General features: G+C 38.3%; 1 protein-coding gene across 7 annotated transcripts in view; it reads right to left on the reverse strand.

Moving 5' to 3' along the window:
• The window catches only part of doc2g (double C2-like domains, gamma), a 78,152-nt gene that overhangs the window by 19,022 nt on the left and 33,319 nt on the right, over nucleotides 1–25,811 (reverse strand). For 5 of the 7 annotated variants that reach the window (XM_079638621.1, XM_079638627.1, XM_079638622.1 and 2 more), the window contains 5 exons: nucleotides 17,009–17,444; nucleotides 16,224–16,303; nucleotides 14,978–15,052; nucleotides 6,217–6,326; nucleotides 18–144 (listed from right to left, as the gene is read on the reverse strand). In XM_079638621.1, the coding sequence (XP_079494747.1) occupies nucleotides 18–144; nucleotides 6,217–6,326; nucleotides 14,978–15,052; nucleotides 16,224–16,303; nucleotides 17,009–17,444 (828 nt within the window). Of the gene's footprint in view, nucleotides 1–17; nucleotides 145–6,216; nucleotides 6,327–14,977; nucleotides 15,053–16,223; nucleotides 16,304–17,008; nucleotides 17,445–19,451; nucleotides 19,518–25,811 lie in introns of all 7 variants that reach the window. The other 2 variants (XM_079638624.1, XM_079638625.1) reach the window with 1 other exon arrangement.

Here is a 25,811-nt window from a genome sequence, read left to right on the forward strand (position 1 = left end):
CACGCACACACACACACCTGTGCAATTCTCTCAAGGCCCATGTAGTATTTCTTGTTCTCTCCCTCCTTCAGTTTCTTGAGCGCCACCCTGACTTCACCTATGAACTCATTCCGTCCTAAACGATCCATATCACACACACACAGCCTGGAAAGAGAGAGAGAGAGAGAGAGAGAGAGAGAAAGAGAGAGAGAGAGATATGGCACTCAGAACTCTTCAGCTCAACCTTCAAGGCAGAACGTGTTAAGCATGTTGCACGCACATCCAGAGAGAAAGAGAATATCTCAAGAGAAGAGACGGAGAAGAAGGTGGTATTGACTAGAGGTTGAAAAATATATACATTTTTGACAATTTAATTGGTGCTGATAAAAGATCAGATATCAGGAAAAATTAACGCTTGTGTCAGTGACAAAATGAATTTAGATTCAAATGACTTCTCAATATGAATTGAGCAAATCTGCAAGACTAGAATGCTGTATAAAATTAGTCGCACCATTAATTTTGAAGCAGTTCCTGCATCGCTATTCAATGGTAGAGCTACTGATTTTACAGCAACAAGACTAAATAAATCTGAGTTGTGAGTTTGCTATCTAAATAAATCATAATAATTTTAAAGACATGGTCACTGAAAAAAAAAAATCTCGTCTTGTCTTGCTAGATGCATGTGTAAAAACAAATAGCAAATACAGTGCAAGTGTAGTCTGATTCGGAGTCTATTTGATTCAATTCAATAGACACTTATGACTATGAGCCATTTCTTTTAATGAATGATTCCACTTTAATGAGTCAAAAGACTCCACAACTGCAGAGATTTATTTTGAATCTTTCAATCGAATCATTGAATCCACCAGATTGCTTATTGAATTAACAACCGACTCACTGAACCGCATCACAAATTTCATTCATGTCTGACTTGAAATGAACAGTTGTGTGACTTTAATCCTCCATAGATGACATTATGAAATACATGACATTTAAAAAAAATAAAAAAATTAGTTAATGTATATAAGATTCGATAAAATAGCTATATTATTTTTTCATCAATATATTAAGTAAATCTGTTTTTCCCCCACCTTAGTTATTGGTATCATCAAAATGTATTATCATTCAACCTCTAGTATTGACACTGATAAAGAGGGAATTAAGGAAAAGAAACAACAACAATAACCAGAATGAGAAAAGAGGAGTTTATAGTGAACAATATAAGAAAAGACAGATGAGTTTTACGTCAGCGACAAAGATGCGCCGGGAATATAAAACTGAGGAAGAACATATGAGGGAGAATAGCCAGGGTAAGGAGACAAACAGCCAAATGTAGAAGAGAAAGAACTGAAGTGTTATTGTGGGTGTCAAAGAGCGAGAAAGCAAGAGCTGCGCGTAAGCAGATGACACTGACATCATGATCTTGTTGGATTCTTGCTTTCTGGATTAGTCATTCCTTCCAGCCAGGTGTACACACATGCTAATACAAACACATGCTCACACTCGTGTGGAGGTGGATAACGCTATACACTTCCTGTTCATCATTCTTCCTGAAGCTGCTATGTATTACTCACAGGGTTGAGCTTTTCCTTATTAATGTCAGTCACTGTGATTATGTCAAGAGTTTGCATGCATACGGAAGTCACCTACATGCAGGACATCCGGAAGACGTGTACTATTCAATGTTTATTCAGTATTGAACTGTGAGTCAGATGAGTCATGGGCAGGCCCACGCAAAATCTGTGCCGGCAGGATTTCGCAGAAAGCTCCACAGGTTTCTGCAGAATTTGACGGTTTGTCATTCAGAGTTTCTCACATGTTCAAGTATTTCATATGCTAATTTGATTAATGATATCATCTACCAATTAAAACCCAGTGCACTCATTTTCCTATTAAAGAGGACCTATTATGCTTTTTTTTTTTTTACTTTTTAAAACTTTCTTTAGTGTATAATGTCGCTGTTTGAAAAATGAAGAATGTCTGCAATGTTACAAAGCACAAAGTAATTTCAAAGTGGGTTATTCTCTATCAATAAGCAATGTTTCTGAACTCCCTGAAACACTTTGATTGTAGTCTTAAGTTTTCTTCCATCACAATATAGCTCATTTAAATAATTCCCTCGCAAGGCGAATGCAAAATTAAGGTGCCAAGGACTGGTTGAGTTGCGCAAGTAAGTAAGTAAATTTCGCATGGCGAAGTAAAAGTCGCCATGTCCAAGAGACAGCCTCGGATCTAGCACAGTTATGGTAAGGCCCGCAACATTTCCAAAACATGCTGGAAGCGGATGACCAATCACAGAACATTGCACTTTTTTGGAGACAGGAGCTTCATAGAGACAGGAACTATCCAGAGTGTTAAGGCCCTGATATTCTCACAACAAAGTTCTTTTTCATTCTTCGTTTAGAAGTAAAATGACAAATGAAATACATGAGCAGTGATAAACCGTTATCGAACATCTGATGCCACACACACTGTAAACACGACAAAATTGAGAAAACAGATTTTTATAAATAAAGCATAAGAAAAGCATCGTATTGCAACATAGATAGGTTTGCACAAGCTCTACAATTCAGCTACGTCATTTATATAGCACTTTATACAATAGCTTAAAATCAAGCAGCTTTACCGCATTAAACATGAAAAACAGTCTCGGTGTCTAGTTTCACCAGAAGTACAACTTCATTTTCTAATATGAAGCAGCTCTCTAGTGTGTTTATGTTTTCAGTCGCGGACGTCTCACCTCAACTGACTGAACAGGAGAAATGAACCAGAAAAGCGGAGCCTCCACGCAGTGTTTACCAGCAGCCACAGCAAACTTTTCGCTTTGGCAAGCTGTTTCGAGCTCCCAAAATGAACTCTAAAAGAAGTTTGTTTTGGCTTGGTTTAGTTCGAAATGACGTCACACCAGTTAATTCTTCGATTTCTCTTAAAGGGCACCTATTATGAAAATTTCACTTTTACATGGTGTTTGAACATAAATGTGTGTTGGCAGTGTGTGTACACAACCACCCTATAGCGATAAAAATCCAGCTTACACTCTCCGTATCGATAGACCTAATGTTACTATTCTAATCACGGCAGAAATGAAAGGCAGAGCGTGCACTTCATTAAAGTTCGTCACAGTTGTTTTACGGATATAAAGTTTACCAGTTTATCAAGCACCCACTGAAAAGGCATAAATTATGTATATATTTGTTTACTGTTAGTTGTACCAAGTGTTTTTGTGTAATTTGCTGTGTATGTTGATGATAATGAAAGGGAGAGAGAGAGTTTATGGATAAGACTTTAATGCGCACTTCTTACACTGTGTTTATTCAGCTCTTACGATGATTTTCTGGAGTAAAACTGACGCTTCATCTTTGTGTGATGTACAATAAACTTCATAAAACTCATCAGTAAATGTTTGGCCATCATTCGGAGGCGGTCCACTACAACAGGCTTGTACTAATAGTGGATAAAAGCAAAATGAACAATAAGTTATAACCGTGATTAAACTAAACTATACCTGTTCTATTTTCATGCACCATATATTCTCTGGCTCTGTGGGCATTATTGTCCGACTCCGGGTCGAAATGAACACAGCTACTGAGAGTTTTTCTTTTGACATTTTCATTCTGTGAGATGAGATGAGATTACTCTGACACTGAAGAACAAGCTTGTGAGGCTCCGCCCTCTGTGCAGAGAGCAGCAGCTCATTTGCATTTAAAGGGATAAACACTAAAACGGCGTGTTTTTCTGAGCCCCAAAAAGGGACAATTTAAATATGGAGTAAAAAATTATCTGTTTGGTATTTCAAACTAAAACTTAACATACATCAAATGGACATCAAATACTTATTTTACATCTTGTGAAAAGGGGCATAATAGGTGCCCTTTAAAGTATATCAGGGCCTTTACTGACAGGCTGAGAAGGGAGGTGCTGCAAAAATGTAAAATGTGAAAAACGAGGGATGCTTCTCAATATCCCTCCTCGTCTCCTCGCTCCTCCGTCCTCCATCCTATGACCCGGAAACCGATTGAGCTCGCTCAGCCATCTTGAAGGACATCTCAATTCTCTAATTGTATCGTGAGGAGGCGAGGATCGAGGAGTGAGGAGGCTTCCAGAGAAGCTATGAGCGAGGATACACAAGTGTATCCTATGCGGAAGTGTTTTATTGACTCAACATGACGCACGTGTAAATTCTCCTCCCCCTTCACATCGGTCACAATAATTTTATAGTTATATAATTTTATTGCAGTTTATATAAACCACACGTCACATATTTCAACAGGGTATCTTGCTTTATTATTATTTATTATGAATTTCTTAAATAACCAAACTTCAACGACATAAGGGCAGATCTTTTGAGCGAGTAAAGTGACGCTCGAGTGATCAAGTATTCCAATGTATAAAAAAGCTTTCATTCGATTCCTCCGTCCTCATTTTCTTTCCTTGCAGCCTTCCCCCGCGTCCTACAGGGGATGGAGCTGAGACGCGAGGAAACGAGGATGCACAAATAAGAATTGAGAAGCACCCAAGGTGTTTTTTAACATTCAAGCATGAAAACCTATTCTAGAAGACCCCCCCCCCCCCCAAAATAAAATAAAATAGACTTTGTAAAAAGGGCATAATAGTTCCTCTTTAACCATTTTTTTTTATCTGCTCCGCACAATATAACAATATAACGATAGAGGCAGACAGACAGACAGATAGATTCAATAGTGAACAAGATTCATTTCACTACAATGAATCAAATTCCTCCTCCAACAGCAAAATCTCATTGCTCTAAAACATGAAATTGCTCTAATTAGCTGAAATTGGTGCATCATGCTTTTACACTTTCAGTGAGGACAGAAAAATGACGCTGGAAATGTGTCACATCTGGTTAAGGTGTTTTTAAAATGTGGCAAAACAAATTTGTCAGCTAGGCTCCTATAAAAGACCACAGCTCAACACACACTGTCTACTAATAAACAATGAACACACCTACTGTATGCTTCCGTGACATCCGTTATGATAATGACTCCGCTAATAGCATAGGATGCTTTTATATAATGGCACAATAGCACTATTGGTAACGCAGCCATTTAAAAAAAAAAGAAATTCCCTGCCAACAGCAGTCATTGTTCTCATTGAGAAATGACTTTCAAATGACAAAAGCTGATGAAAGAAAGGACATTTATTGACATGGGGCCATATGGGAGGAAATACAGTAAATATGGAAATACTTGCTCTGGAATTTTATACGTAAAATATTCATCCCTGCCGCCTCTCCCTGCACTGAACGACTGCAGTCGGGTTTGAGATTAGCCAGCTGTCATAGCCCAGACACAGCCACTGTGACAAGGTGCTGACGCTGCCCGTGGTGACATACTCCATCTACGCCTTGGGCTCCAACAACCTGCTCTTCAGAATGATGGTCACAGAGCGTAACAGAGCATAAAGAATCATCAAATCACACTCATCCTTTGGGATTCAAAAGTGGCAAGAATCCATGTTCGCCACGAGAAACAGTTCGGCTTGTGTCACTTTTGGCAGAATGTATGCATCTAATTGTATTTTTAATTTACAAGAAGCTTCTGTGTTAAACAGTTTCACTGCGGAGGCAAAAATCTCTGGATTGAAGGCATTTCTCCAGTGCCGAGGTAAATCGAGGTCGAGTTAAAAACCATTTCAGTTTGAAACTAGAATTATTCACGGCCTCAACCAAAAAGTGGAACAAGTAAGGCAAACAGCTTCACTCTCTCTTTATCTCTCCCTCTCTCTCATCCAACGAGAGCTCCTGCTAGGTTTGTTTCCCAGCTGTACATCAGAAGGGTTTCTATTAGCTACATTTGTAGAGAAATTGCCCCAATCTCACTCTGTCCTCTGAGTTTTATTGCTCAAATTGTAGCATTCCTCTACACAGAAGGTTAGACCCAAGTGTGGGTGTTACCTTAAGGCTAATGCGTGTTATTGCACCACAGAGACGTCCACTACATGCTGTCAAAGACGCACATACATACATGCCCACTCACAATGCGTTCCGTGTTACAAAGAGTTGACTTGACCTGGACATCATGAAGTAATGAAATTCACACATGCACAGCACACAAATGGGGGTCACACATGTTCTCACTGTCATTAATAAGCTGTACGGAGACACTCGTGGGATTTTACAGAAAGCCATATATTCAAAGGGTGAATTCAGCAGTGCGAGTAAAGCCAAAAATAGTTGGATGCAGGTGAGAATCATGGGAAATGGAGGTGGTACTGTACCTGAGGGTTTTGGTGGTCATGTCAGCAGCCGTAATGCCGTGATAGATGAGCGTCTCGTTCCACACTGGATTCAGCGTGTTCTTTAAAGTCTTAGTGCGCAGTTTGTTTGCCTGAAAGAGAGAGGTAGAGTGTATTGAGAACGAGAATGAATTTAATTTATAGACGCTCTGGGTCAAGACAAGTGTGCAAAAAAAAATTCTGCTGGGTTTACAACAGCTGTGCACGCACATAAACTTATTCTCACCATCAGTCTAATGTTGATGAACCCAGATTAATGTAAATGAGGGAGCGTGCGCACACCATCTCCATATAAGGGCTATTGCACGACCTCTCCTATGCAGCCATTCATCACTCTCCAAAAACTGTATGCTCTCTAAAGCAGGGTTGCCAACTTTCGAGTTCAGCTTGGAAGGAGAATTATGGAGGGGGAGGGGTGTAATAAAAACACAAAAACCTTGCATCACAATAAGTGTACTGTGATAGTCAAAACATTCGGTAACTAAACAGAATTTCATTACGTTTAGTGACAACATGTTACAACTGGTAGCCTACTGTTTTTATCAGTGCTTGGGACAAATTTCACAATTTCAATTCATAAGCTTGCAATACGATTCCCATCTTGATTCGAAATTGATTCATTTGGATAAATCAGGTACAGCTACATGTTAATTTTTCTCAAGGAAAAAAAATCTCTCAACTGATGTTGTAAACATACAGAGAGTCCTGTCAGTTGGTATTACTATTAAAGATTAAAATCATCAACTCAAATTAATAATAGTTATCTTAGACGTGTAAATCTGCTTTGTGTGCACAAATACTACGTTTCACAATGTCACCTAAATTTCTTTGGTGATGTGAGGTGGTGGTCAGCAGATTATATATAGTGACCTTGAGCGGTGTGGGGGAAATGTGATTAGTACAGAATGGTCTAATCAAGAGGTTGCAGATCTTCATTGGTTTAATTAAAACCCATACCTTGTCAATATATGTGCTTGACTTCATGTGGTGCTGCGCAGACCGGATGGTGTATGATATCAAAATCCAGGGAGAGCAACTGATTCTTGATGTCACATGCCAAACGGTCTGGGCAGCACATTGGCTTTTTTAAATTTGGCATGAGATTTCCAGCATGTGAGTGTGAGACAGAGCCTGAAAGTGTATGTTTCACGCCAAATGCGTGAGAGTTGGCAACCCTGTCTAAAGATCTATTTTGTAAATATCTATGAGCACATACAGCAATATTTTCTGCCTTTTCATGAAAGATGCATCTCAGACTGAGCTATAATGGATAATTTGTGTAACTCCCAAAGTACTTGAAGTAAGATTGATTATTTCTATTATTAATCTTAAACAAACACGCACGCACGCACGCACGCACGCACGCACGCACGCACGCACGCACGCACGCACGCACGCACGCACGCACGCACGCACACTTTAACAGCAACAACAACAAAAAAAATTATTTTTTTTTTCTCCATCACATTTCTCCATCAAAGCTCCATCACGCACGCACGCACGCACGCACGCGCGCACACGCACACGCACACGCACACACACTTTAACAGCAACAACAACAACAAAAAACTGTAAAAATATTTTAAGATCTAAAAAAATTTTCAGAGAATATTCTCACTGGAACTATTTTACTGGAACACAAGACAAAAATACGACAATTAATTTTCTTTTTCAGTGCAGGTGAGGTTGAAACACTTTCTCAACCAATATTTCCATTAGAATGGAACCATAATTTATCACCATATGCCCAGTGGATTGTAATCAGGACTTTCACTCAATGTCACCATAGAGCAGCACCATTAGCTTATTACTGGGGAAATCCCCCTGGAGCAAAATGGGGTTAAGTTCATTGCTCAAGGTCAAAATTGTATGTTCAAGTAACCCTGTGGTTAACAGCCTGAGTCTTAACCACTACACCACATTACCCCAGTACATCTTAAATGAAGAATCTGAGCACTAAACTCACCACTAAACCAGAAGCACAATCATGCCCAAAATAAACACTTAAATTTCACCACCTAAGAGCATTATGGGGAAAATAATTAACACCCCAAGCTCCATCTGTGCAGAAATTACCACTGCTGTATATAGTTTCTCGATTTAAAGAATCTGATAGAATTGGCTGCTGCTCAGTCGAGCTAGTTTTGTGAAGTGGGTGGTGGTGTAATGGTTAAGGCCTTGAACAAAGCAATCAATCACAGGTTGCACTAGAGGATCTACGTTGATCTTGTATGAACGTAAAATAAATATTTATAAATACAGTTCCGCGCATAACGGCACATAAAACATCAAATATGATTGGCCGTGAATTTGCACCACATTTTTGTATTCAGTGAGAACAGACCATTATTTTTTGTCACGGGAATCTTATCTCGTTGCACCTGGTTAGGGCACAGAATAAAAATGGCACATCATTACTCATAAAAAAAAATACAAGACAAAAATGCTATAAAAAAAAAAAAAACACACTTAAGTTTCAAATGGCCAAATAATACAATATAATGCAAAAAAACAATCAAGCTGTGTAAATAATATTTATGGCTGGAAATTTTCTTTTTGTACCCACCCAACCATTTTGTGGCCAAGGTGAGATTAGATGCAAAAAAAGAAAAACTTTTTTTTTTAGCTATATTGCTAAAACATTTTGAGACTCAGGTGCAACTAGGCAAGACGATCCAAATTTAGATATGTGAATGTGCCAGTGTTTCAGACATTAATTTACCTGCAAAAATTGTAATAATAATACAAATTTACTACAAATAATTTTATGCAAGTACTTCTTTAAAAATCTGAGAGGGCACATGCCCCCAGTTTGAATGGGCACGATGCATCTGGGTAAAGATGACAGTGGGAAAAATGAAGAGAGAGAGTCAGTCAGGGAGGACAGAGGAGGAAACATCATTTATCTCTTCTCCCTCAGGTGAAAGGCAGACATCTGCTCACCTACTTTGCAGAGGAGAGAAAGGACAGGAGGCTTTCCCCAGCTCACCTCCCCTCTGTCTTACACACACACAAAATCATCACCCCTTCTGTGTCTTACCCTAAAATCTGCTCCCCCATACTCACAACATACTTGTTTATGTAGCTACAATATCTAAATCAGGACATACTACAAACATCTACTGTGTATTTACATTTAAATAAGACTAAGACTAAATAAGACTAGAATGAAAGAACAACAGACAGACAGATAGACATACAGACAGACAGACAGACAGACAGACAGACAGACCACTAGACAGAACCATCAAAAGATAGAATGAAAGAATAGAATTAATCGCTGGTTGTATTCCTCATTTGTAAGTCGCTTTGGATAAAAAAAATAGTCTGATAAATTAATAAATGTAAATGAAGATTGAATGGATGGACAGACAGAACGATCGATAGATAGAACGAAAGATAGAATGATAGATAAATAAATATCAATAATAATAAGTACCACAAAGCAGGGGATTTCATGTTCCTTGTGGGCAGAAGTATCAGGCCAATTTTAAATGCAACTTCCAAAAAAAATTAATTAAGCAAATTAAGGTTATTTTAAGTAAAAAAAAATTTTTTTGTCTAAATGTTGCCAGTTCAATCAAAGTAAAAAATTCTGTCATCATTCATGTACACCCCAAGGTTGCTCCTAACATTCATGACTTTTTTTTTTTTCTCTGTAAAATAAAATGTCAAAACTGCTCTGTTCCTTGCAACGAAAATGCATGATGATCACTGGCTGTCAAGGTCAGTTGAAATTGTGCATAGTATATTAAAAAACAACAACAACGTCAACAACAACTACATATTAGGTCAAGTTTTGTACCCTAGTCCCCTTTCACACTACACAAAAACTGTACCGCTCTTACACAAAGCCAGTTAAAAAGTGTTGTCCCCCTTTAGTCATGTCATATCCAGCTTAGAGCACAGAGTGAGTCAGTACACCCTCAAAAACGATGCCACTGCTTGTGGGGACGTTTGCTCCACAATGTAGGCCAAATCTGACCCACCCCCACATACACACTCACAGTTCATCACTCCCTTCGTTTCATCCCTAAAAATCCCAGCTCTCACCCCATACTCATGCACTTCAAATACCCTGACATGCATACTAAACTCCCCAAACTGGGCAATTACCCTCCAAAAGCTCGTTTAGCAAATTAGTGTTAAATCAAAGAAACGTTCTGGCTGTGAAGACCCAAACACAATCTCCCAAACCGCAGACTCTCTCGCATGCACTCGCTCTCCCGACAGAGCGAGTCCACGTCATTCATTGCCTGAAGAACATGTTGCTTCTCTGCATATTTCATTTCTCACTCTCTCTCTCTGCTCTACTCTCTGCACTGCTGCATTTGATACTGGAACCAGCCAAGCTTGGCTATCCTCTCTCTCACCCCCTGAGGATGCTCGGCAAATGAATAAACACACTTTAATTCCAACAGACATCAGCAGAAAAATACATGTAACAATTCATTAAAACAGCACCAGCTGAGCAAACAGCTACTGGGACTTGAATGAGGAAGCGATGTATCATTCAAACCGCAATTGATTTAATTGAAACGGATACTCTGGCAGTACCGTGGTAGAGTGATGGTGTCAGATGGTAAGACTAAGGTACTGAGCATTTAATATATTTATTTGCCATTCAAATCAATAATAAAGTACCAAACAGTAACATGGTGTTGGGTTCGTACGGTAAAATAATATCATATAGGCCTGTACATAAACTAGGCCTACTGTTCAAAAGTTTGGGGTCTGTAACATTTTTTGATGTTTTTGAAAAATAAGTTTATTATGCTCACCAAGACTGCATTTATTTGATCAAAAATACAGTAAAATTGTGAAATATGATTACATGTATAAAATAAATGGTAAATGGTAAATGGACTGCATTTATATAGCGCTTTCACAGACCCAATGGCCACCAAAGCGCTTTACAATATTGCCTCACATTCACCCATTCACTCACTCATTCATACACCGACGGCGGTGTCAGCCATGCAAGGCGATCCAGCTCGTCAGGAGCAGCTGGGGTTAGGTGTCTTGCTCAAGGACACCTCGACACTTGGTCAGGTGGAACCGGGGATTGAACCACCAACCTTCCGGTTTGTAGACAATCTACATGAACCACTGAGCTTTGTTTGAGGCACTTAGTGGAGACTTGTTGCACGCCGGTCTGTTGTGGGGACATTTCCACGCCCCGAAACGTGACGCTGAACGAAACGAACTGTAATTGGTTGTTTGACATGTCGGTCAAATGGCCTTATGGGCGGGCCTTGGCCAAAGAAAGCTGCTATGAATTCCAGACCTTCAGCCGTCAGTCTTAAGGTCTGGCTACGCGAGACTACTCTTGCAGTGACATCTCTTCTCTGACGACGTGTTTACTGGAGTGAGGGCGGGACAACCCGTCTACCTTGTTTCTTGTTCGAGAAGCCGTTTCACTGACCCCATATTTCACAGCTTTATTTCTACCTTGGAATAATGGGTATTGATGAATTATTCACAATAAGACTAGAAATGTGCATTAAGAAAGTAAAGAGGGTAAACTTTATTTTCATGTTGACTGTAAGCCTCGTTGATGTTAATTGGACTAAAAACATGGTAATTTAAACAGTAAATACTTTGTCAGCCATAAAAACTAATTATTGGTTGATCACTTATGATCTGGTTTTGCCCTAAAAGCATTTATCAACAACAAAAAAAAGGCTAAATACCCCTGCTAGTTTTCCATCTATTTTCTCTCCAACTTCCTCACTCACATCTCATCTTTGCGAAAGCATATGGTTTTACCTGTCTCTCTCTGCTCCTGCCAAATCGGTGCTATCGCATTTTATTCTAAATATTTCATCCTCATCTTCCACTTCTCTCATCCCCCTTTTCTCTCTCTCTCTCTCTCTCCTCCCTCCATCTGGCCCAGAGCAGTGAGATTCCCAGAGCAGCAGCTTGGGAGAGAGTGTGTGACTCAGATATCTCATTCTCCATGCTGTGTGATGACACACACACACATACACTTGACTAAGAAGGGGCCACTCTCCAGCCTCACAATCTCTCCCTCCCTCTCGCTTTTTTTTCCTTCTGCTTCCTGCACTTTTTATGGGATGCTGATGGAGTGCCAGCATGCGAGGAAGTTGGTTAATGGGATAGTTCATGCAAAACTGACACATCACCATGTCGTCCTATAGCCGTGAGACCTTCTTCTGTAAAGCATAAAAGGAGACGTTTTGATGAATGTTCAGGATGCTGTTTTCCATACAATGAAAGTGGATGGAGACTAGCTATTGTAGTATTTTTTTTATACATTGATTTAGCTTTAATTTTTTATATTTTCAGTTTTCATTTTAGTTTGTTTTAGTAATTTTGTTTTGTTCATTTTGATTAGTTTTTTTTATATATATATAAATATTTTTTTTTAGCTTTAATTTGATTTCAGGTTTAGTTTCAGTATTTAAATTAAAACTTTATAAAACATTTTTTTTTAAAACAGTTAAACAACTAATATTTATATTTAATGAATTAATTTATTTTTTAATTACTTAAAACACTTTAGTTTTAGGGGGCTTTCACACTGGGGACGTTTGCTGCAGTCCGAGCGAATTGTTCTCGGCGCCCCCCGGAGGACAGGTCTGGTTTCACACCAGGGGCGGAGCTAGGGGGTGGCCAGGGGTAGACTGACCTGTTTCTGTCTCCTTTTTCTCAACAAGAATTGAGTTTATTTAGACGTAGAACAATGTTTTTTTTTTTTAGGCGTACACACCAAATTCGCTTTAGTACCTGGCGTAAGTCGAAGGAGCACGGAAAAGGCACGGTAGATACGAGATAGTGGAAGAGTTGGGTTAATACAACATGATTAAATAAATTAAAAAAGACTATGTATGTATGTATGTGTTTGTTATATATGTGTCACATTTAAGAACATGTCTCCAAAATGTATGGACAAAAATATGCTGTAAAGCGAGATCACAATATAAGACACAAATTCATATGTAATTCAATGTACAAATAAATGCCAACACTGTGCATTTGTATTTGAAAATATGTGCCAATTTTGTGTCCGTTGCAAAAGTAAATGGAAATGGATCACATTTAAATTTGCATAAAATTATTAATTTTACATTATGTATTTATGTGCTGCCGGCTGCCGCCCTTGTCGTTCACATTCCTGGACATGTGGTTTCAAAAGATAACATATTTTTTTCCTTCGTACTGTGTTAAATTTTGTTGTGATAGAACTGTTGCAATTAATTTATCTTGACAACTAGTATAATGTTAAACATTAGAGGCAGGGTAGGCGATTTGTTCTAAAAACATTTTTTGTTATGCTGGTTGAAAGTCTCTTCACAATGTCAAGATTCATCAGGCTCAAAGTGTGAAAGAATGGAAATAATATCACCAACAACAAAACAATCAATCAAGAGATGCATTTTTGGTCAAGATCTTGTATTGACAATGCAAGAGTCGAGCGCTCTGTAAAGTCTCCTCCAGCACATCCCAAAGACTTTCAATGAATTTAAGGTCTGGACACAGAGGATGAGAATGAAAAGCTACACACTCCGTCAATTAGGCTTAGAAGAACTGTTGCCAAAACAAACAACATGCTACTAGAAACCCACAGCAATAATGATCCAGTCATAGACTCTTAAGCATTTGCCTACTTAAATAGAAACAGTGACCTTTTTTGGCCGGGCAGTGTACTTTTGCACTATATTCCAAGTCTTTTGAAGCCATACAACGCTTGATGTGAGGAACAGATTTAAATTTAAGACGTGACTACTGAAAATCGTGCCAAGCAGTCATGGTCACCATTCACTTTCATTGCACGGACAAATCAGATCTTTTCATCTTCCAGGAGGAAAGTCATACGGCATTACTCACATGAGGGTGAGTAAAAGGACAAATTGTTCAGGAACTATTCCTTTAATAGATCACATGCGGATGCAAATGAAACCATGAAGCGTGTAAAAGGGCAAAAGGAGAGCTCTTTAAATGCCTGCACACCAATTTACTTGCATGCGTGTCTGTACGTCTGAGGGGTAGACGCACGCATACACGTCCATCACCTCCGGCTCGCACACCTTTTAAAAGCCCAGAGGTGTCTGTATAATCCTCGCGGTCGATATTTACCAGGCTGGCGCATGGAAGCATGCGCAAGACGTGACGCTTCTCGCTTTCTCTTTCCCTCTTGTATATATACGCTTTTCTGTTGACGTGAGTCGTGTAACAATCTGTGCTGTTTCCATGACAACCACCTGCTGCTGTCCCCCCTCATCTGTCTCTCTCTCTTTTCCATCCCTCCCTCCCATCCTGCACTCAACACTGTGTTGGTATTCCAAGGTCAAAGTGGGTCATGTGGCGATAGACAGAGAGATAGTGGCAGAGATTTGGACGAGAGCGCGGAAGGATGGAGAAGAGTAAAAACCGCTGGAGAGAACACAGGACGCTTCTGGCTGCTCCTGTCTCAGCCTGTCCTCCTTTGAACAGATTAGAGCGCCATGCCTTTGTTACATGCAGAGGAAATGAAAGCGAGAATAATTCATTGCTGAAGCACATACTGAATCCACCAGTTTCCACCACACGTTCTTCAAATGAACAGCTTCAGTGCTCACAGGCGGCCCTGCCGGGCGATGCATGCGCACATAACGCCTGTGTGTTTTGTGCAATGGAAGTGTTGAACTGTGTGTACGTGAGTGTCAGGGAATCACAACTTGTGCTGATGGTGCTGCGAGAGTTTAACCATGCTGTGTGCATGTGAGAAGGTTGCTGTGACCTTGCTTGCTCCAGGCAGGAGGTGGAGTTTCACATATGGATCAGCCAGTCCATTGGAGTCCATGGCCTTCAGTCCCTGTGGGCACAAACAAACACACAAAAGCACATAGACTTCATGTCACATAAGATGTGAACACATGTCCTGACAGGGTAAGAGGTTGATAGATCATATCCTTCCAGTAATATGCACACTTTTGTCTCTGTCTGGACCACAGGGGAATCCTCGAAGGCACTGACACGAGTGACAGAGTCAAGACTGTTCAACTCAAGTTTTTTTGTTTATTTTTTGCTTACTGAAGATAGAAAAATATTTTTATTTGGCACATTATATGCAAGTACATTTTGTGTATAGTAAATTCACTGTTTAATAGTAAAGGTATGGACATACTCATTAAAGACAGCATTTTATTGCAAATGGTTGCATAATGAGTAATCAATATAAGCATATTAAAAAAGATTTTTGCAATTTGTTAATATTTCAATTGTAAGAAGTACCCTAGCAAAGACTAAAAGCCGCAAAATGTCAATTGTGTAAAAGGGTTTCTTCATCTTGGCAATTTTATGTTCCAGTGGTTGATTTAAACTTTTCTCTTTTTGTTTTATTATTTATTATTCTACTCTTTTTTTTTTATTCTACTCTTTTCCCAGACCAAGACTAAAATATACATTATTACATTCTACAACTACTGCATTATAATCTAAAAAATGTGAAATAATCTGTGAAATTAAATGATGACTGCCCCTCAGTTTCCAATTCATTTTAACCACAACAAACACTTTTCGGCTTATTTCTATTGAGGTTTTTCAAAAGCACCTATTTGCGTTGTGAAGAAAAATGAAGTTGAAATATAAAAATATAATTTGTGATCAGAATATTTTTATTGTGTATAATTTCCAATTAACATATTAAATTTGCCATATGGTGCAAAGCATACAAAAGCATACTGTATAATGCTTGCTGGATACAAAATTTGCCATAGCAAGAAAGGAGTCTGTCTGTCTTTTTTTATGTTTCAAATGTCATTTTCACCATCAAATATTATTAAACGCAATACATCATTGGAGATGTGGTGAAAATGTTCATTAGATTCGGAAGAATATGACAAAAAAAGACAACTTTTAGGCATTATTAAGAAACGAGTGAGTGTGGATGTGCTTTAAGAGAATTTATTTTTAAAAGTGCACATGCCCTACAATGCCTATAGTTGAACAAACACCTAGTAATGTTTGTGTGTGTGTAAACCTACCTTGGCCTTGTGGATGGTGCAGTGCAAGCAGTTATTGTCTTGGTCAAATAGCAGGTTGAACTCCAGAGTTCCCAGGTAGGCTGAAAAAAAGAAAAGAAAAAGAAAAAAGAATAACTTAATATCTTGCACGCACATTAGCAAAAATAGAGGCCTATAACAACCCAAACGACTACGCAGGGAATCAGTCTTGCCTGTAACGACCTAATCAGGGCTGTGCACATACAGAGGGCTTGTAATGTTTATGCACCATTACAGAGACTAATGAACTATTTAACACTCCGATCGCGTACCTCAGTTATCTCACACACTCACACCAATCCGGCCAACACCACACAAAGCAATCAATACTGAACAGTGTGAGATGCAGGTCCAGGCAGATGGGAAGAGCTCATGCCTCATTGGCTGCTTACTGGTGAATAAAATCAGTCAGTCAAACAAAGGGAATCCAGAACAAGAAATGTCAATGGATTTATCTATGCGGGGAGTTATGTAATAGAGAAGCATGCAATGAAAGAAAGTGATTGGGCTGATGTGGTCTAGTGGGTAAAGATTTAGGCTAGTAATGACACAGGTTGTAGGTTCGAAGCCCACAAGGACTCCTCCAGGTACTATTACCATTGTGTCCTTGAGAGAAGCACTTAACCCTCAGGTCGTTCCAGAGGGATGTCAGTAGCTTTGTGAAAAATGCATCTGCAAAATGATTACTTAGAAGAAGAGCGGAGCGTAAAATACACGTGCAAAGGGATACAAACGTGAAACAGTCACTAGCCACGAGGCAAACTCACTGTCATCGTCATCCGAGTCGACGAACTCTCCGTTCTCCTCTTTCTCTTTCTCTCTCTCTCTCTCCCTCTTGTGGTCTTTCTCTCCGTCCCCGTCTCCGTCCTTGTCTTTGTCCTTTAAAATCTGCTTCTCCCGGGGAGGAAGGGGGGTGATGGGGAAGTCGTGGAAACGAGGGAAGAAGTCGGAGATCTGTGGGATGGGGAGGATGGGGCCGGGGCACACATTGATGGCAAAGTGCTCCTGCATGGAGATCTTCACCGGGGAGGGAGGAGGAGGCACAGCGGGGCTGGGGGGACCCGCAGCGGAGGGAGGGGAGGAGGGAGAGAGGGAGGAAGAGGAGGATGGAGGCAGGGAGAGATGGGAGGAAGGGTTGCTGGGGGGGAAATGGGATTGGGGCGGAGGTGGTTTGGAGACGCTCATCGGGACCACTGGAAAGAACTGTGGAGATTGTAAGAGAGAGAGAGAGAGGGGAGAGAGAGAGAGAGAGCGCGCGAGAGAGAGAGAGCGCGCGAGAGAGAGAGAGAGAGAGAGAGAGAGAGAGAGAGAGAGAGAGAGAGAGAGAGAGAGAGAGAGAGAGAGAGAGAGAGAGAGAGAGAGAGAGAGAGAGAGAGAGAGAGAGAGAGAGATTTTAAAACAACATAACTTTTTTAATTAACAACCATGCTAAAATTGTCTTATACAAAAAATATTTTATGATATTATTAATATATACATATATTGGAATAAAAACAACATAGCATGGACCCATTTGACCATCCTGAACATTCTTCCCATTCCAAAAACAGCACAAAAAAAACCCAATTGTTTTTGTCTAGATGACTTACAAAATATAAACATCCTTAAAACCAGATCCTTAAGAGAAGCGAAATTGTGTAAGATAATGGATTTGTTTTAAGGTAAATTGTCTTAAAATAAGTTTGTAATTTTTAAGTTCAAGTATTTTTTTTATATTTACTTTTCTTAACCCATTAGCAAATAGTTTTTCTCGTTTTCAGAATAATTTCAATCTAATTAAGTGAGCGTTATGCTTAAAGCATAAAGAATAATGGGTTAAAAATTAAACCTAAAAACCCTAATAAAATTTTTTACAAAATTAATGAACTTAAAAAATGACCCAAAAATGGTTATTTCCCTCTTCCTTTAAAATAAATATAAAATTAAACTTTTAAAAATAAAATAAAGCAAAATAGTTAATTACCCTTAGATAATTGCCAAAAATAGTGAATTACCCTATTCATTTCCTTTAAAATATATGTAAAAAACAAACAACAACAACAACAAAAATGGTAATTTCCCTAGAGTTTCATTGTGGGGGAAAAAGCAGCTTGGACAGTCTACTAAATATAATTTTTATGTTCTAAAAAAAAAAAAAAAGACATGAGAATGAGTAAATATATTTTTTGGTGAACTATGTCTTTAATTCAAAATATGTTTTATCATCTTACACAATTCCAACCAATTTTGTGGTGCCAATTTTTCCCCTAGGCAAAACTGAAATTAAATATTTGGTGTGACAAGTGAAACAGAAGAATGCCCCACAGCCCCTGATCCAGACAGATAAAGACGTGTGACAGACTTTGTGCTGATAATATCTTTCATTACCAGTAATGCGGCTGTTTTGATTACACTACTTCCCTAAGGACAGAGATATAGAGTCTGTTTCATACGAGTCTCTTCTGTGCGATCTATCTCTGTCTCACACATTCTCTTTCAACCTCTGTTTTTCACATCTTTCCTTGTAGTTCGTAAAATTCTTGTCTCATGAACTAGACCGTCTAACAAGCCAAAAATAGAATAAGCGAGATAAAATGGCACTGTTATGAGGCAAAACAAAGTTTTTTTCCCTTTCTGTTTTGTGTGATTGCTGGCAATGCCACACTAATGAATGTTATTGTACGCCTAAAATATCAAACACACAATGTACTACACAGTTTTACTTCGCCTCTTCAATTATTTGACTAAAATTGAAGTGTTGCACAAAAAACATAAATCCACAATAATATTTGTGCTTTGCACATACAGATGTCTATGTTGCTATACATCATGTGTAGCAAGACAGTTATTTCAACACACGAGGCTAGTAAGATACAAAAAACACTGTCACGTGCACACAAAGGCTGTCAGGCTGCATAACATACACATGTTGGCGAGAACAAACAGACACACATCATACGCAGAGTTAAGCAGAAGTGCAGATAAACACAGCTACTAGTGCACAATGACTTATAAACACACACATACACAGAAATTTGTTCCAATGTACACTCATATAAAAATACACCTGCAGGCAACATACAATCACTAGTAGACACGCAGATGTGTGCATGTGCATGTGGAGACACACACACACACACACTAACAGGTGGTCAAGCTGATACACAAATCTGCATTATCAAGTGGACAAAACAAAGGCATTCAGACACATATTCACACATACACACTCACCCAATGACAGTCTTCATCTGTTCCAGCACTCCATCTTGTCTCCACTCATGGTCTCTCTCACACACACTGAAGAGAAACCACTGTCGTTTTGTATCAATATACCCTCCCTCGTTCTCTGTCCTCCTCACACCCTCCCTCCCCTCTCACTACTCTCTCTCTCTCTCTCTCTCTCTCTCTCTCGTGCCTCGGTTGTGACGTTTTCTATAAATTCTCTGCGCACCGTGTTCACTGATCTGCCACTCTCACAGTACTGCTGAGATTTAACAATGAGAGAGCGCGCTGAGAGGAGAGAGAGAGAGAGAGAAACGGAGGATGTATGTGAAAGAAAAAAGGCATAGTGAATTTGTAAAAAGATAAGATCAAGAAAGAACTGCAGAGAAGTTACAGAACGCCGGGGCTAGTTGTCACGGAATTCTACTCAAGTGAATAAGTCACTTTCTGTATAGCCATATTACCTGGAATAGTTAACCTAAAAACAAACATTTTTATATTCTGATCTTCAGAAAGGCAGCATCCGAAATCGCATATAGTTGGGCGAAAAACAATATGTGACAAAAGAAGTATGTTCAATTTCACAGTACTCATAAATTCTGAATTGTGCATACGACGGACACTTTACTATCCCATGAGGCCATGGGAGAGGATTTATGAATGGCAGTGAAGCAACGCAACTAACACTGGTAGGTCACATGATAATGACAATACAGATTACAGTCATTCAACACATTCATAATATAGAACATATTTTTTAGCAGTCATGTGGTAATTACTTATTCAAAAATAAGTACCTACTCAAGAGAGTACGCGATTTCGGACACAGTCTAGGACTAAATGATTTGTTTTCGAATTAATCATAATGATTCGGTGTTTTGGTGTAATGATTCGTAATGAAATGCGTGTTTGCCTGAGCGATTTTATTGTGTTGAGTTGTTTAAACAACAATATGATGATATTCAAATATTATTATAAGAAATTATTATATTATCATGAAATGTATTATAATATAAATTATTATACATTTTAGCTTACAGTTTGTAACCAATAGACAAAAAAATTATAATAATTCATGTTCATGTAATTGAACTAATCCATGTGAAAACAAAGTCCCACTCTAGTCAATAATCTCATTCCTTAAAACTCCTATTAAACTCTAATCACCAAAATAACATATTTAAAAAAAAAATCCTGTGAAAAAAAATTATTCATGCCTTAAAATAGCTTGAATGTATCTCTACACCCTTGCCTCATTTAGTATACACGGAACCATGAATATTCAAATTAGCCCTGCCTCCACTCACTCACGCCAGATCAGAGATTCACTCCATCAATTTACTGAGGTAAACGCTCCACAATGGTGTCACTCTTTACAACCGTATTTAATTTGATTAGCCTTTTGCTTGACTATGTTATATCAAACAGCTAATAATGTGTTGCTAATGTTACACAAACCATGTTCCCATTGGCCACCTCAGAGTCAGACAGCTGGCTTCTAAAAATCAGCATCCTTAGAAAGGCTTTGAACAACTCAGAATGTCAGTGGAGAAAGGCATATAGAGTGCATCATAACTAACATTGTAATATACATCATACACCGCCATATTGCTAAATCTAGATGTTTCATATCAACAGAAAAATATACTGAGATAACCTGGCTCCACTTGAGACTCCCCTGCTAGTTCACTGTTAATGATATGCTAAAGCCCACCGGCATGTTGACGTGATTGGTTACAAGGTAGTTTGTGACGTCACAGACACCAGTTATTTCAAACCGCAGGTTTTTCTGCAGTTTTAAAGGGGTGGTTGAATATGATTTCAATTTTCTAACTTTAGTTAGTGTGGGATGTTGCTGTTTGAGCATAAACAACATCTGCAAAGTTACAATGCTGAAAGTTGTGCCCACACTCTGTGCCGGGAGCAGCAGCTCATTTGCATTTAAAGGCACACACACAAAAACCGGTGCGTGTTTGCTCACCCTCAAAAAGTGACAACTTTAACATGCTAAACCAAAATATCTGTGGGGTATTTTGAGCTAAAACTTCACATACACACTCTGTGGACATCAAATGCTTATTTTACATCTTGTGAAAAGAGCATTGTACCACCCCTTTAAAGAGAAAATACTCAGCAATGGTGTTGACATGAATTTGCACATGGTCTTAAAGCATATTAAAAATACCACATAGATATAAAAACACCACAGTGGGACTTTAATATTTATTAATCAAAAATCATCTTGTTTATCCACAAAGAAAAAATATTTTGAATGCTGGTAAAGAAAAAGCAGAAGAATGTTTAGTCAGGAAAAAGTATCTATTCTAACAGAAAAACTGCACAAAAACCACCATCAAAGCTTTGCTGAAGCACTGACTATGGAAAGAATGTTGAAAAAAAAGCATCATGGGAGCTTGTACGTGACCAGTTGGTGCTGAGATATGCTAGAGATATACTCATATTTTACTGTTCTGCCTCCTCAGGAGTTCTGTCAGAAAAATGTGTTTCATGAAAATCATTCTCATTTTAGTTCCTGTCATCACAACGTATAGCCCACTCTGCACACAAAACAAAGTGTTTTATTTGGCTGATTATTTTACTTTATTAAAGCATTTAATCCTATACCACCCTTAAACGAATAGTTAACTCAAAAATGTAATGTACTATGTTGTTTACAACTGGACATTTGTAAAAAAACATTCATGTTTATTGCAGATGGTGTTTTATAACAGGCTGGGCTGTGACTTGCATAGTGAAGATAGAGAGCGTGAATTTCGACTTGATTTATGTCCTAGATATTGTATATCTTGGCTCAGTTTAGAAGAAATCTTGCTGAGGAGCAAAAACAAACTCAGTCAGGTCCTGTAAACCCCTCATGACGAACTCATAGAAGGGTAAGGGAGGAACAAGAAAGATGACGCTTAGCAGTTATGCCAAAAAAAAAGGAAAAACACGAACTGAGAGATATGTCTGAAACCTACGTTTTTTTTGGCATAGGCGCTAATTTGTGCACCGCTGAAACCAATTTAGTAATCCGTCTGCAAAAATAATTAGCAATTAGAAAAACACTGCTGCTTTTGAGCTGAAAGTGGTGAGCCGAAGGTCACCTTGTCACATGAAGGTCAACCGTCACAATCTCAGTACAATTGTGCAATGGGCTATGTCTCATGTCGCAGGTACCGTAATATTATTACATAATTAGAGCATTCAAGCGTGTTCCTTAAATCCCTAGCATACAGTAATAAATGCTTGAGTATGACTCATCGCAGGAATCCAACACTGCAGTGATAAATGCACATACATAAATACAAAATAATAGACGTGTTAATAATGAATTATGTATGAAAATCTATTTTTGCAGTCTGACATTAGAAAACCAAACAATAAAGGATGGATCTGCTGAGGCAAAGCGATTGTCTCTCATTTAAAAGATATTTGCCTATCTGTTTGTAATTTATATCCGGTGCATATTCATCAATATTCGCAGAATATGTTAAAGACAGAAGGTAAATGAGCATACTAGAAAGAGCCACATACGCACAAACACGATGATGGTGTGTTGACTCTCTGACTGCATAGATAAGTAATAATCACTGGCTGATACACCAGTACAAATAACCTGTCATCCCCCATTACAAATGCTATGGCCGAGCTAGTTTTTACATTAGCATGGGACAGAAAGAATTCACCTTGATTTACATACACAAACTGAAAAGGGTTCTCGCACAGATATATCTTGTGTGTGTATATATATATATATATATATATATATATATATATATATATCGTTTCGCCTAATATACTAGGATGAGAATAGATGGATGTTCTACAGTTGCCCTTGCACGTATGTCTCTGTCCTCAAACGTACAAGCTTGCCCGCTCTTTTCTAAGAGAGGCCGGGTGGGAGTCTTGAGTGACATGACTAATGTAATCATGCTCGAATACCAAACTATAAAGAGCCTAACACCAAGTAGTGGTGGTTTTTAACTCTTTTTATTCTGTTTGACAAAATTACTCATTTAGGTTTGTTCACTGATTTATAAACTTGATGCATCCAAAGTAGTGTAGGAAACTCAGAAGCGAAGACCAGGAGACCTGGTTGTAACTTCAGCAGGATTCTTTATTGAGAACACGAGCTGTCGGTATAGCTGCAGTCATCAAGCCTAACTAAGGTATACCTTTCAAAGAGGAGGGATTTACATAGAGGTGGATACACTCTGAATAAAGCATGTAAATGAAGTACAGGAGTCAGCTCGTTACCGGAATTTTCCCAGCCCTGATCTCATCAGCATAACAGTGTCATTCAAATGCATAGATCAGTGGTTTCCAACACGTCGCTCGCGAGCTACCAGTAGCTTGTGGCCTGATTGGAGGTAGCTCGCCAAGGGGCCGTTCACATATCGCGTCTTTTGCACGCTCAAGTTCGTTATTTCAAATGAGGGCGTGGCAAGCACGCTCATAATTGAAGCAACGCGCACATTTTTTCCAGGCGTAGCGAGATTTTAAAAATCTAAACTTTTCAGAATGCCGCAAGCGCACCGCAGGTCATGTCACATTGTCTTCTCAGTAAATAAATCTTGTAGCAAGCGTTTTTCGGTGGTGGAAATCCATTAGCTACTAAAACTTATTTGTCGTTGTGTTGGAGAGCGCAGTGCATGGTTGCTTAGCAACGACAGACGCCAAGGGAAAATCTGACCTAATTTTACTATTATTAATAAAAGATAAGCTAATGTGCATTGTAAATGTCAGTAATTTTTATAAAAATGATTTAAAGGCTGAAATATGTGAGGTTTTTATAAACCTTTTTAGTCAAAACGTTATTTGAACTTGTACACGTTAGTAGATAACATGTTACAAGACAATACTTTAAAATCTGGCCATCATTTTTAATGTTATTATTTTAATGTATAATGTTTTAATGTACACAAAAAGTGCATATTGATACTAATTTTATTTGTTATTTGCTGGTTTTCGACATAAAACTTGCTGAAGTGATTTCATTGTCTAGTAGGCCTATAAGTACTTTTTAAACCGGATTCTGTGATAACCGTGATCAGTTTGGTCACTATAATCATGAAATTTTCATGCCATTTCATCTCTAGTTATGATCAACTATCATCAACTATAATTATGTGTTTTTACAGTATAGTATGCCAAGTAAAATTTTCTATATATTAAAAAAAAAATCTCTGATTCAGTTATTTTTTTTTACATTTAGGGGTGACGTATATATAGGCCTACAAAAACTATTTTAGATCTAAAACAGTTTGGATAGTTGTTAATATGAGACTTATGAGACCATATTTAAGAGATTTGAGTATTGTATTACATAGCTCTATGCCACTTTAATTTTTAAAAAGTAGCTCTCAAATGAAAAAAGGTTGGAGACCCCTGATGCTAATCCAATCAGCCTGACTATTCAACGACTGGGACAGGGGGTCCAAGAGCCATTAAAGGAAAAGGGTGAGAGTCTCAGTAATCTGACTTATTTAACTTACAATAGAGAGAACAGGACTATATCATCATCATAACCTTAAATGCTAAATTCAATGTACTCTACTTTCTCAGTTTATATGCGATTGTATTGGAACCTAGATTTTACATTTTATAAATTTGTAGTCCAACAGAAGTAAAGGGGTAATGTACTGTACTGCATTGTTTAACATTGTTTCCTAACGTGCACTTATAATGATATTTATAATCACTTATAAATATGATTTTTACATCAAAATTGTCATAATTTAGAAATAAAAGGCATTTGATTTACCCTGATTTTAGCCTCTGATTTGAACGCTCCGTTTGAAGGGGCGTGTCTGCTGTGAGACTTCAGTGTAAACACACACTGCCGAGATTGGCTAACATCTTTGCATATGAAATAGCTAGTTTTACGTGGAACTCTCGAAAACTTTAAGCAAGTTTTTACTATAATAGCTCTCAAGGTTATCTAATCGTGAAAATTGGTTATTACAGCATTATATTTAAATCTATAGCATTATATTTAGATAGTGCCATGAGAAGTTGCAGTGGTGAGCATTGTAGACAATCACAGACATGTTAAGTTTTTTTAAGTTTTTTAACTTAAAGTTTTTTAAGTCTTTGCAACTCGATTTCTGCACACTAACAAATGCTTTCATCATAACTAATAGTGCAAACACAATGTAAATAAGAGATTTATTGATTAAAACCAAATACTATAGATATAAGGGACTTTGTTATAATAAGAGTCTTGGTGAGAGTCCAAAGAGTCAGTCACTGATAAACTTGCACTGTTTGATTGACAGCTCCATCAATTGTAAAAGGGAGCGTTCTCTGGTCACTTTCTATATATTATTTAATCAGTATAAATAAGAGATTATTTTCATCCTAGTA

The sequence above is a fragment of the Phoxinus phoxinus genome, assembly GCF_949152265.1.
Source record: "Phoxinus phoxinus genome assembly, chromosome: 15".
Taxonomy (NCBI): domain Eukaryota; kingdom Metazoa; phylum Chordata; class Actinopteri; order Cypriniformes; family Leuciscidae; genus Phoxinus; species Phoxinus phoxinus.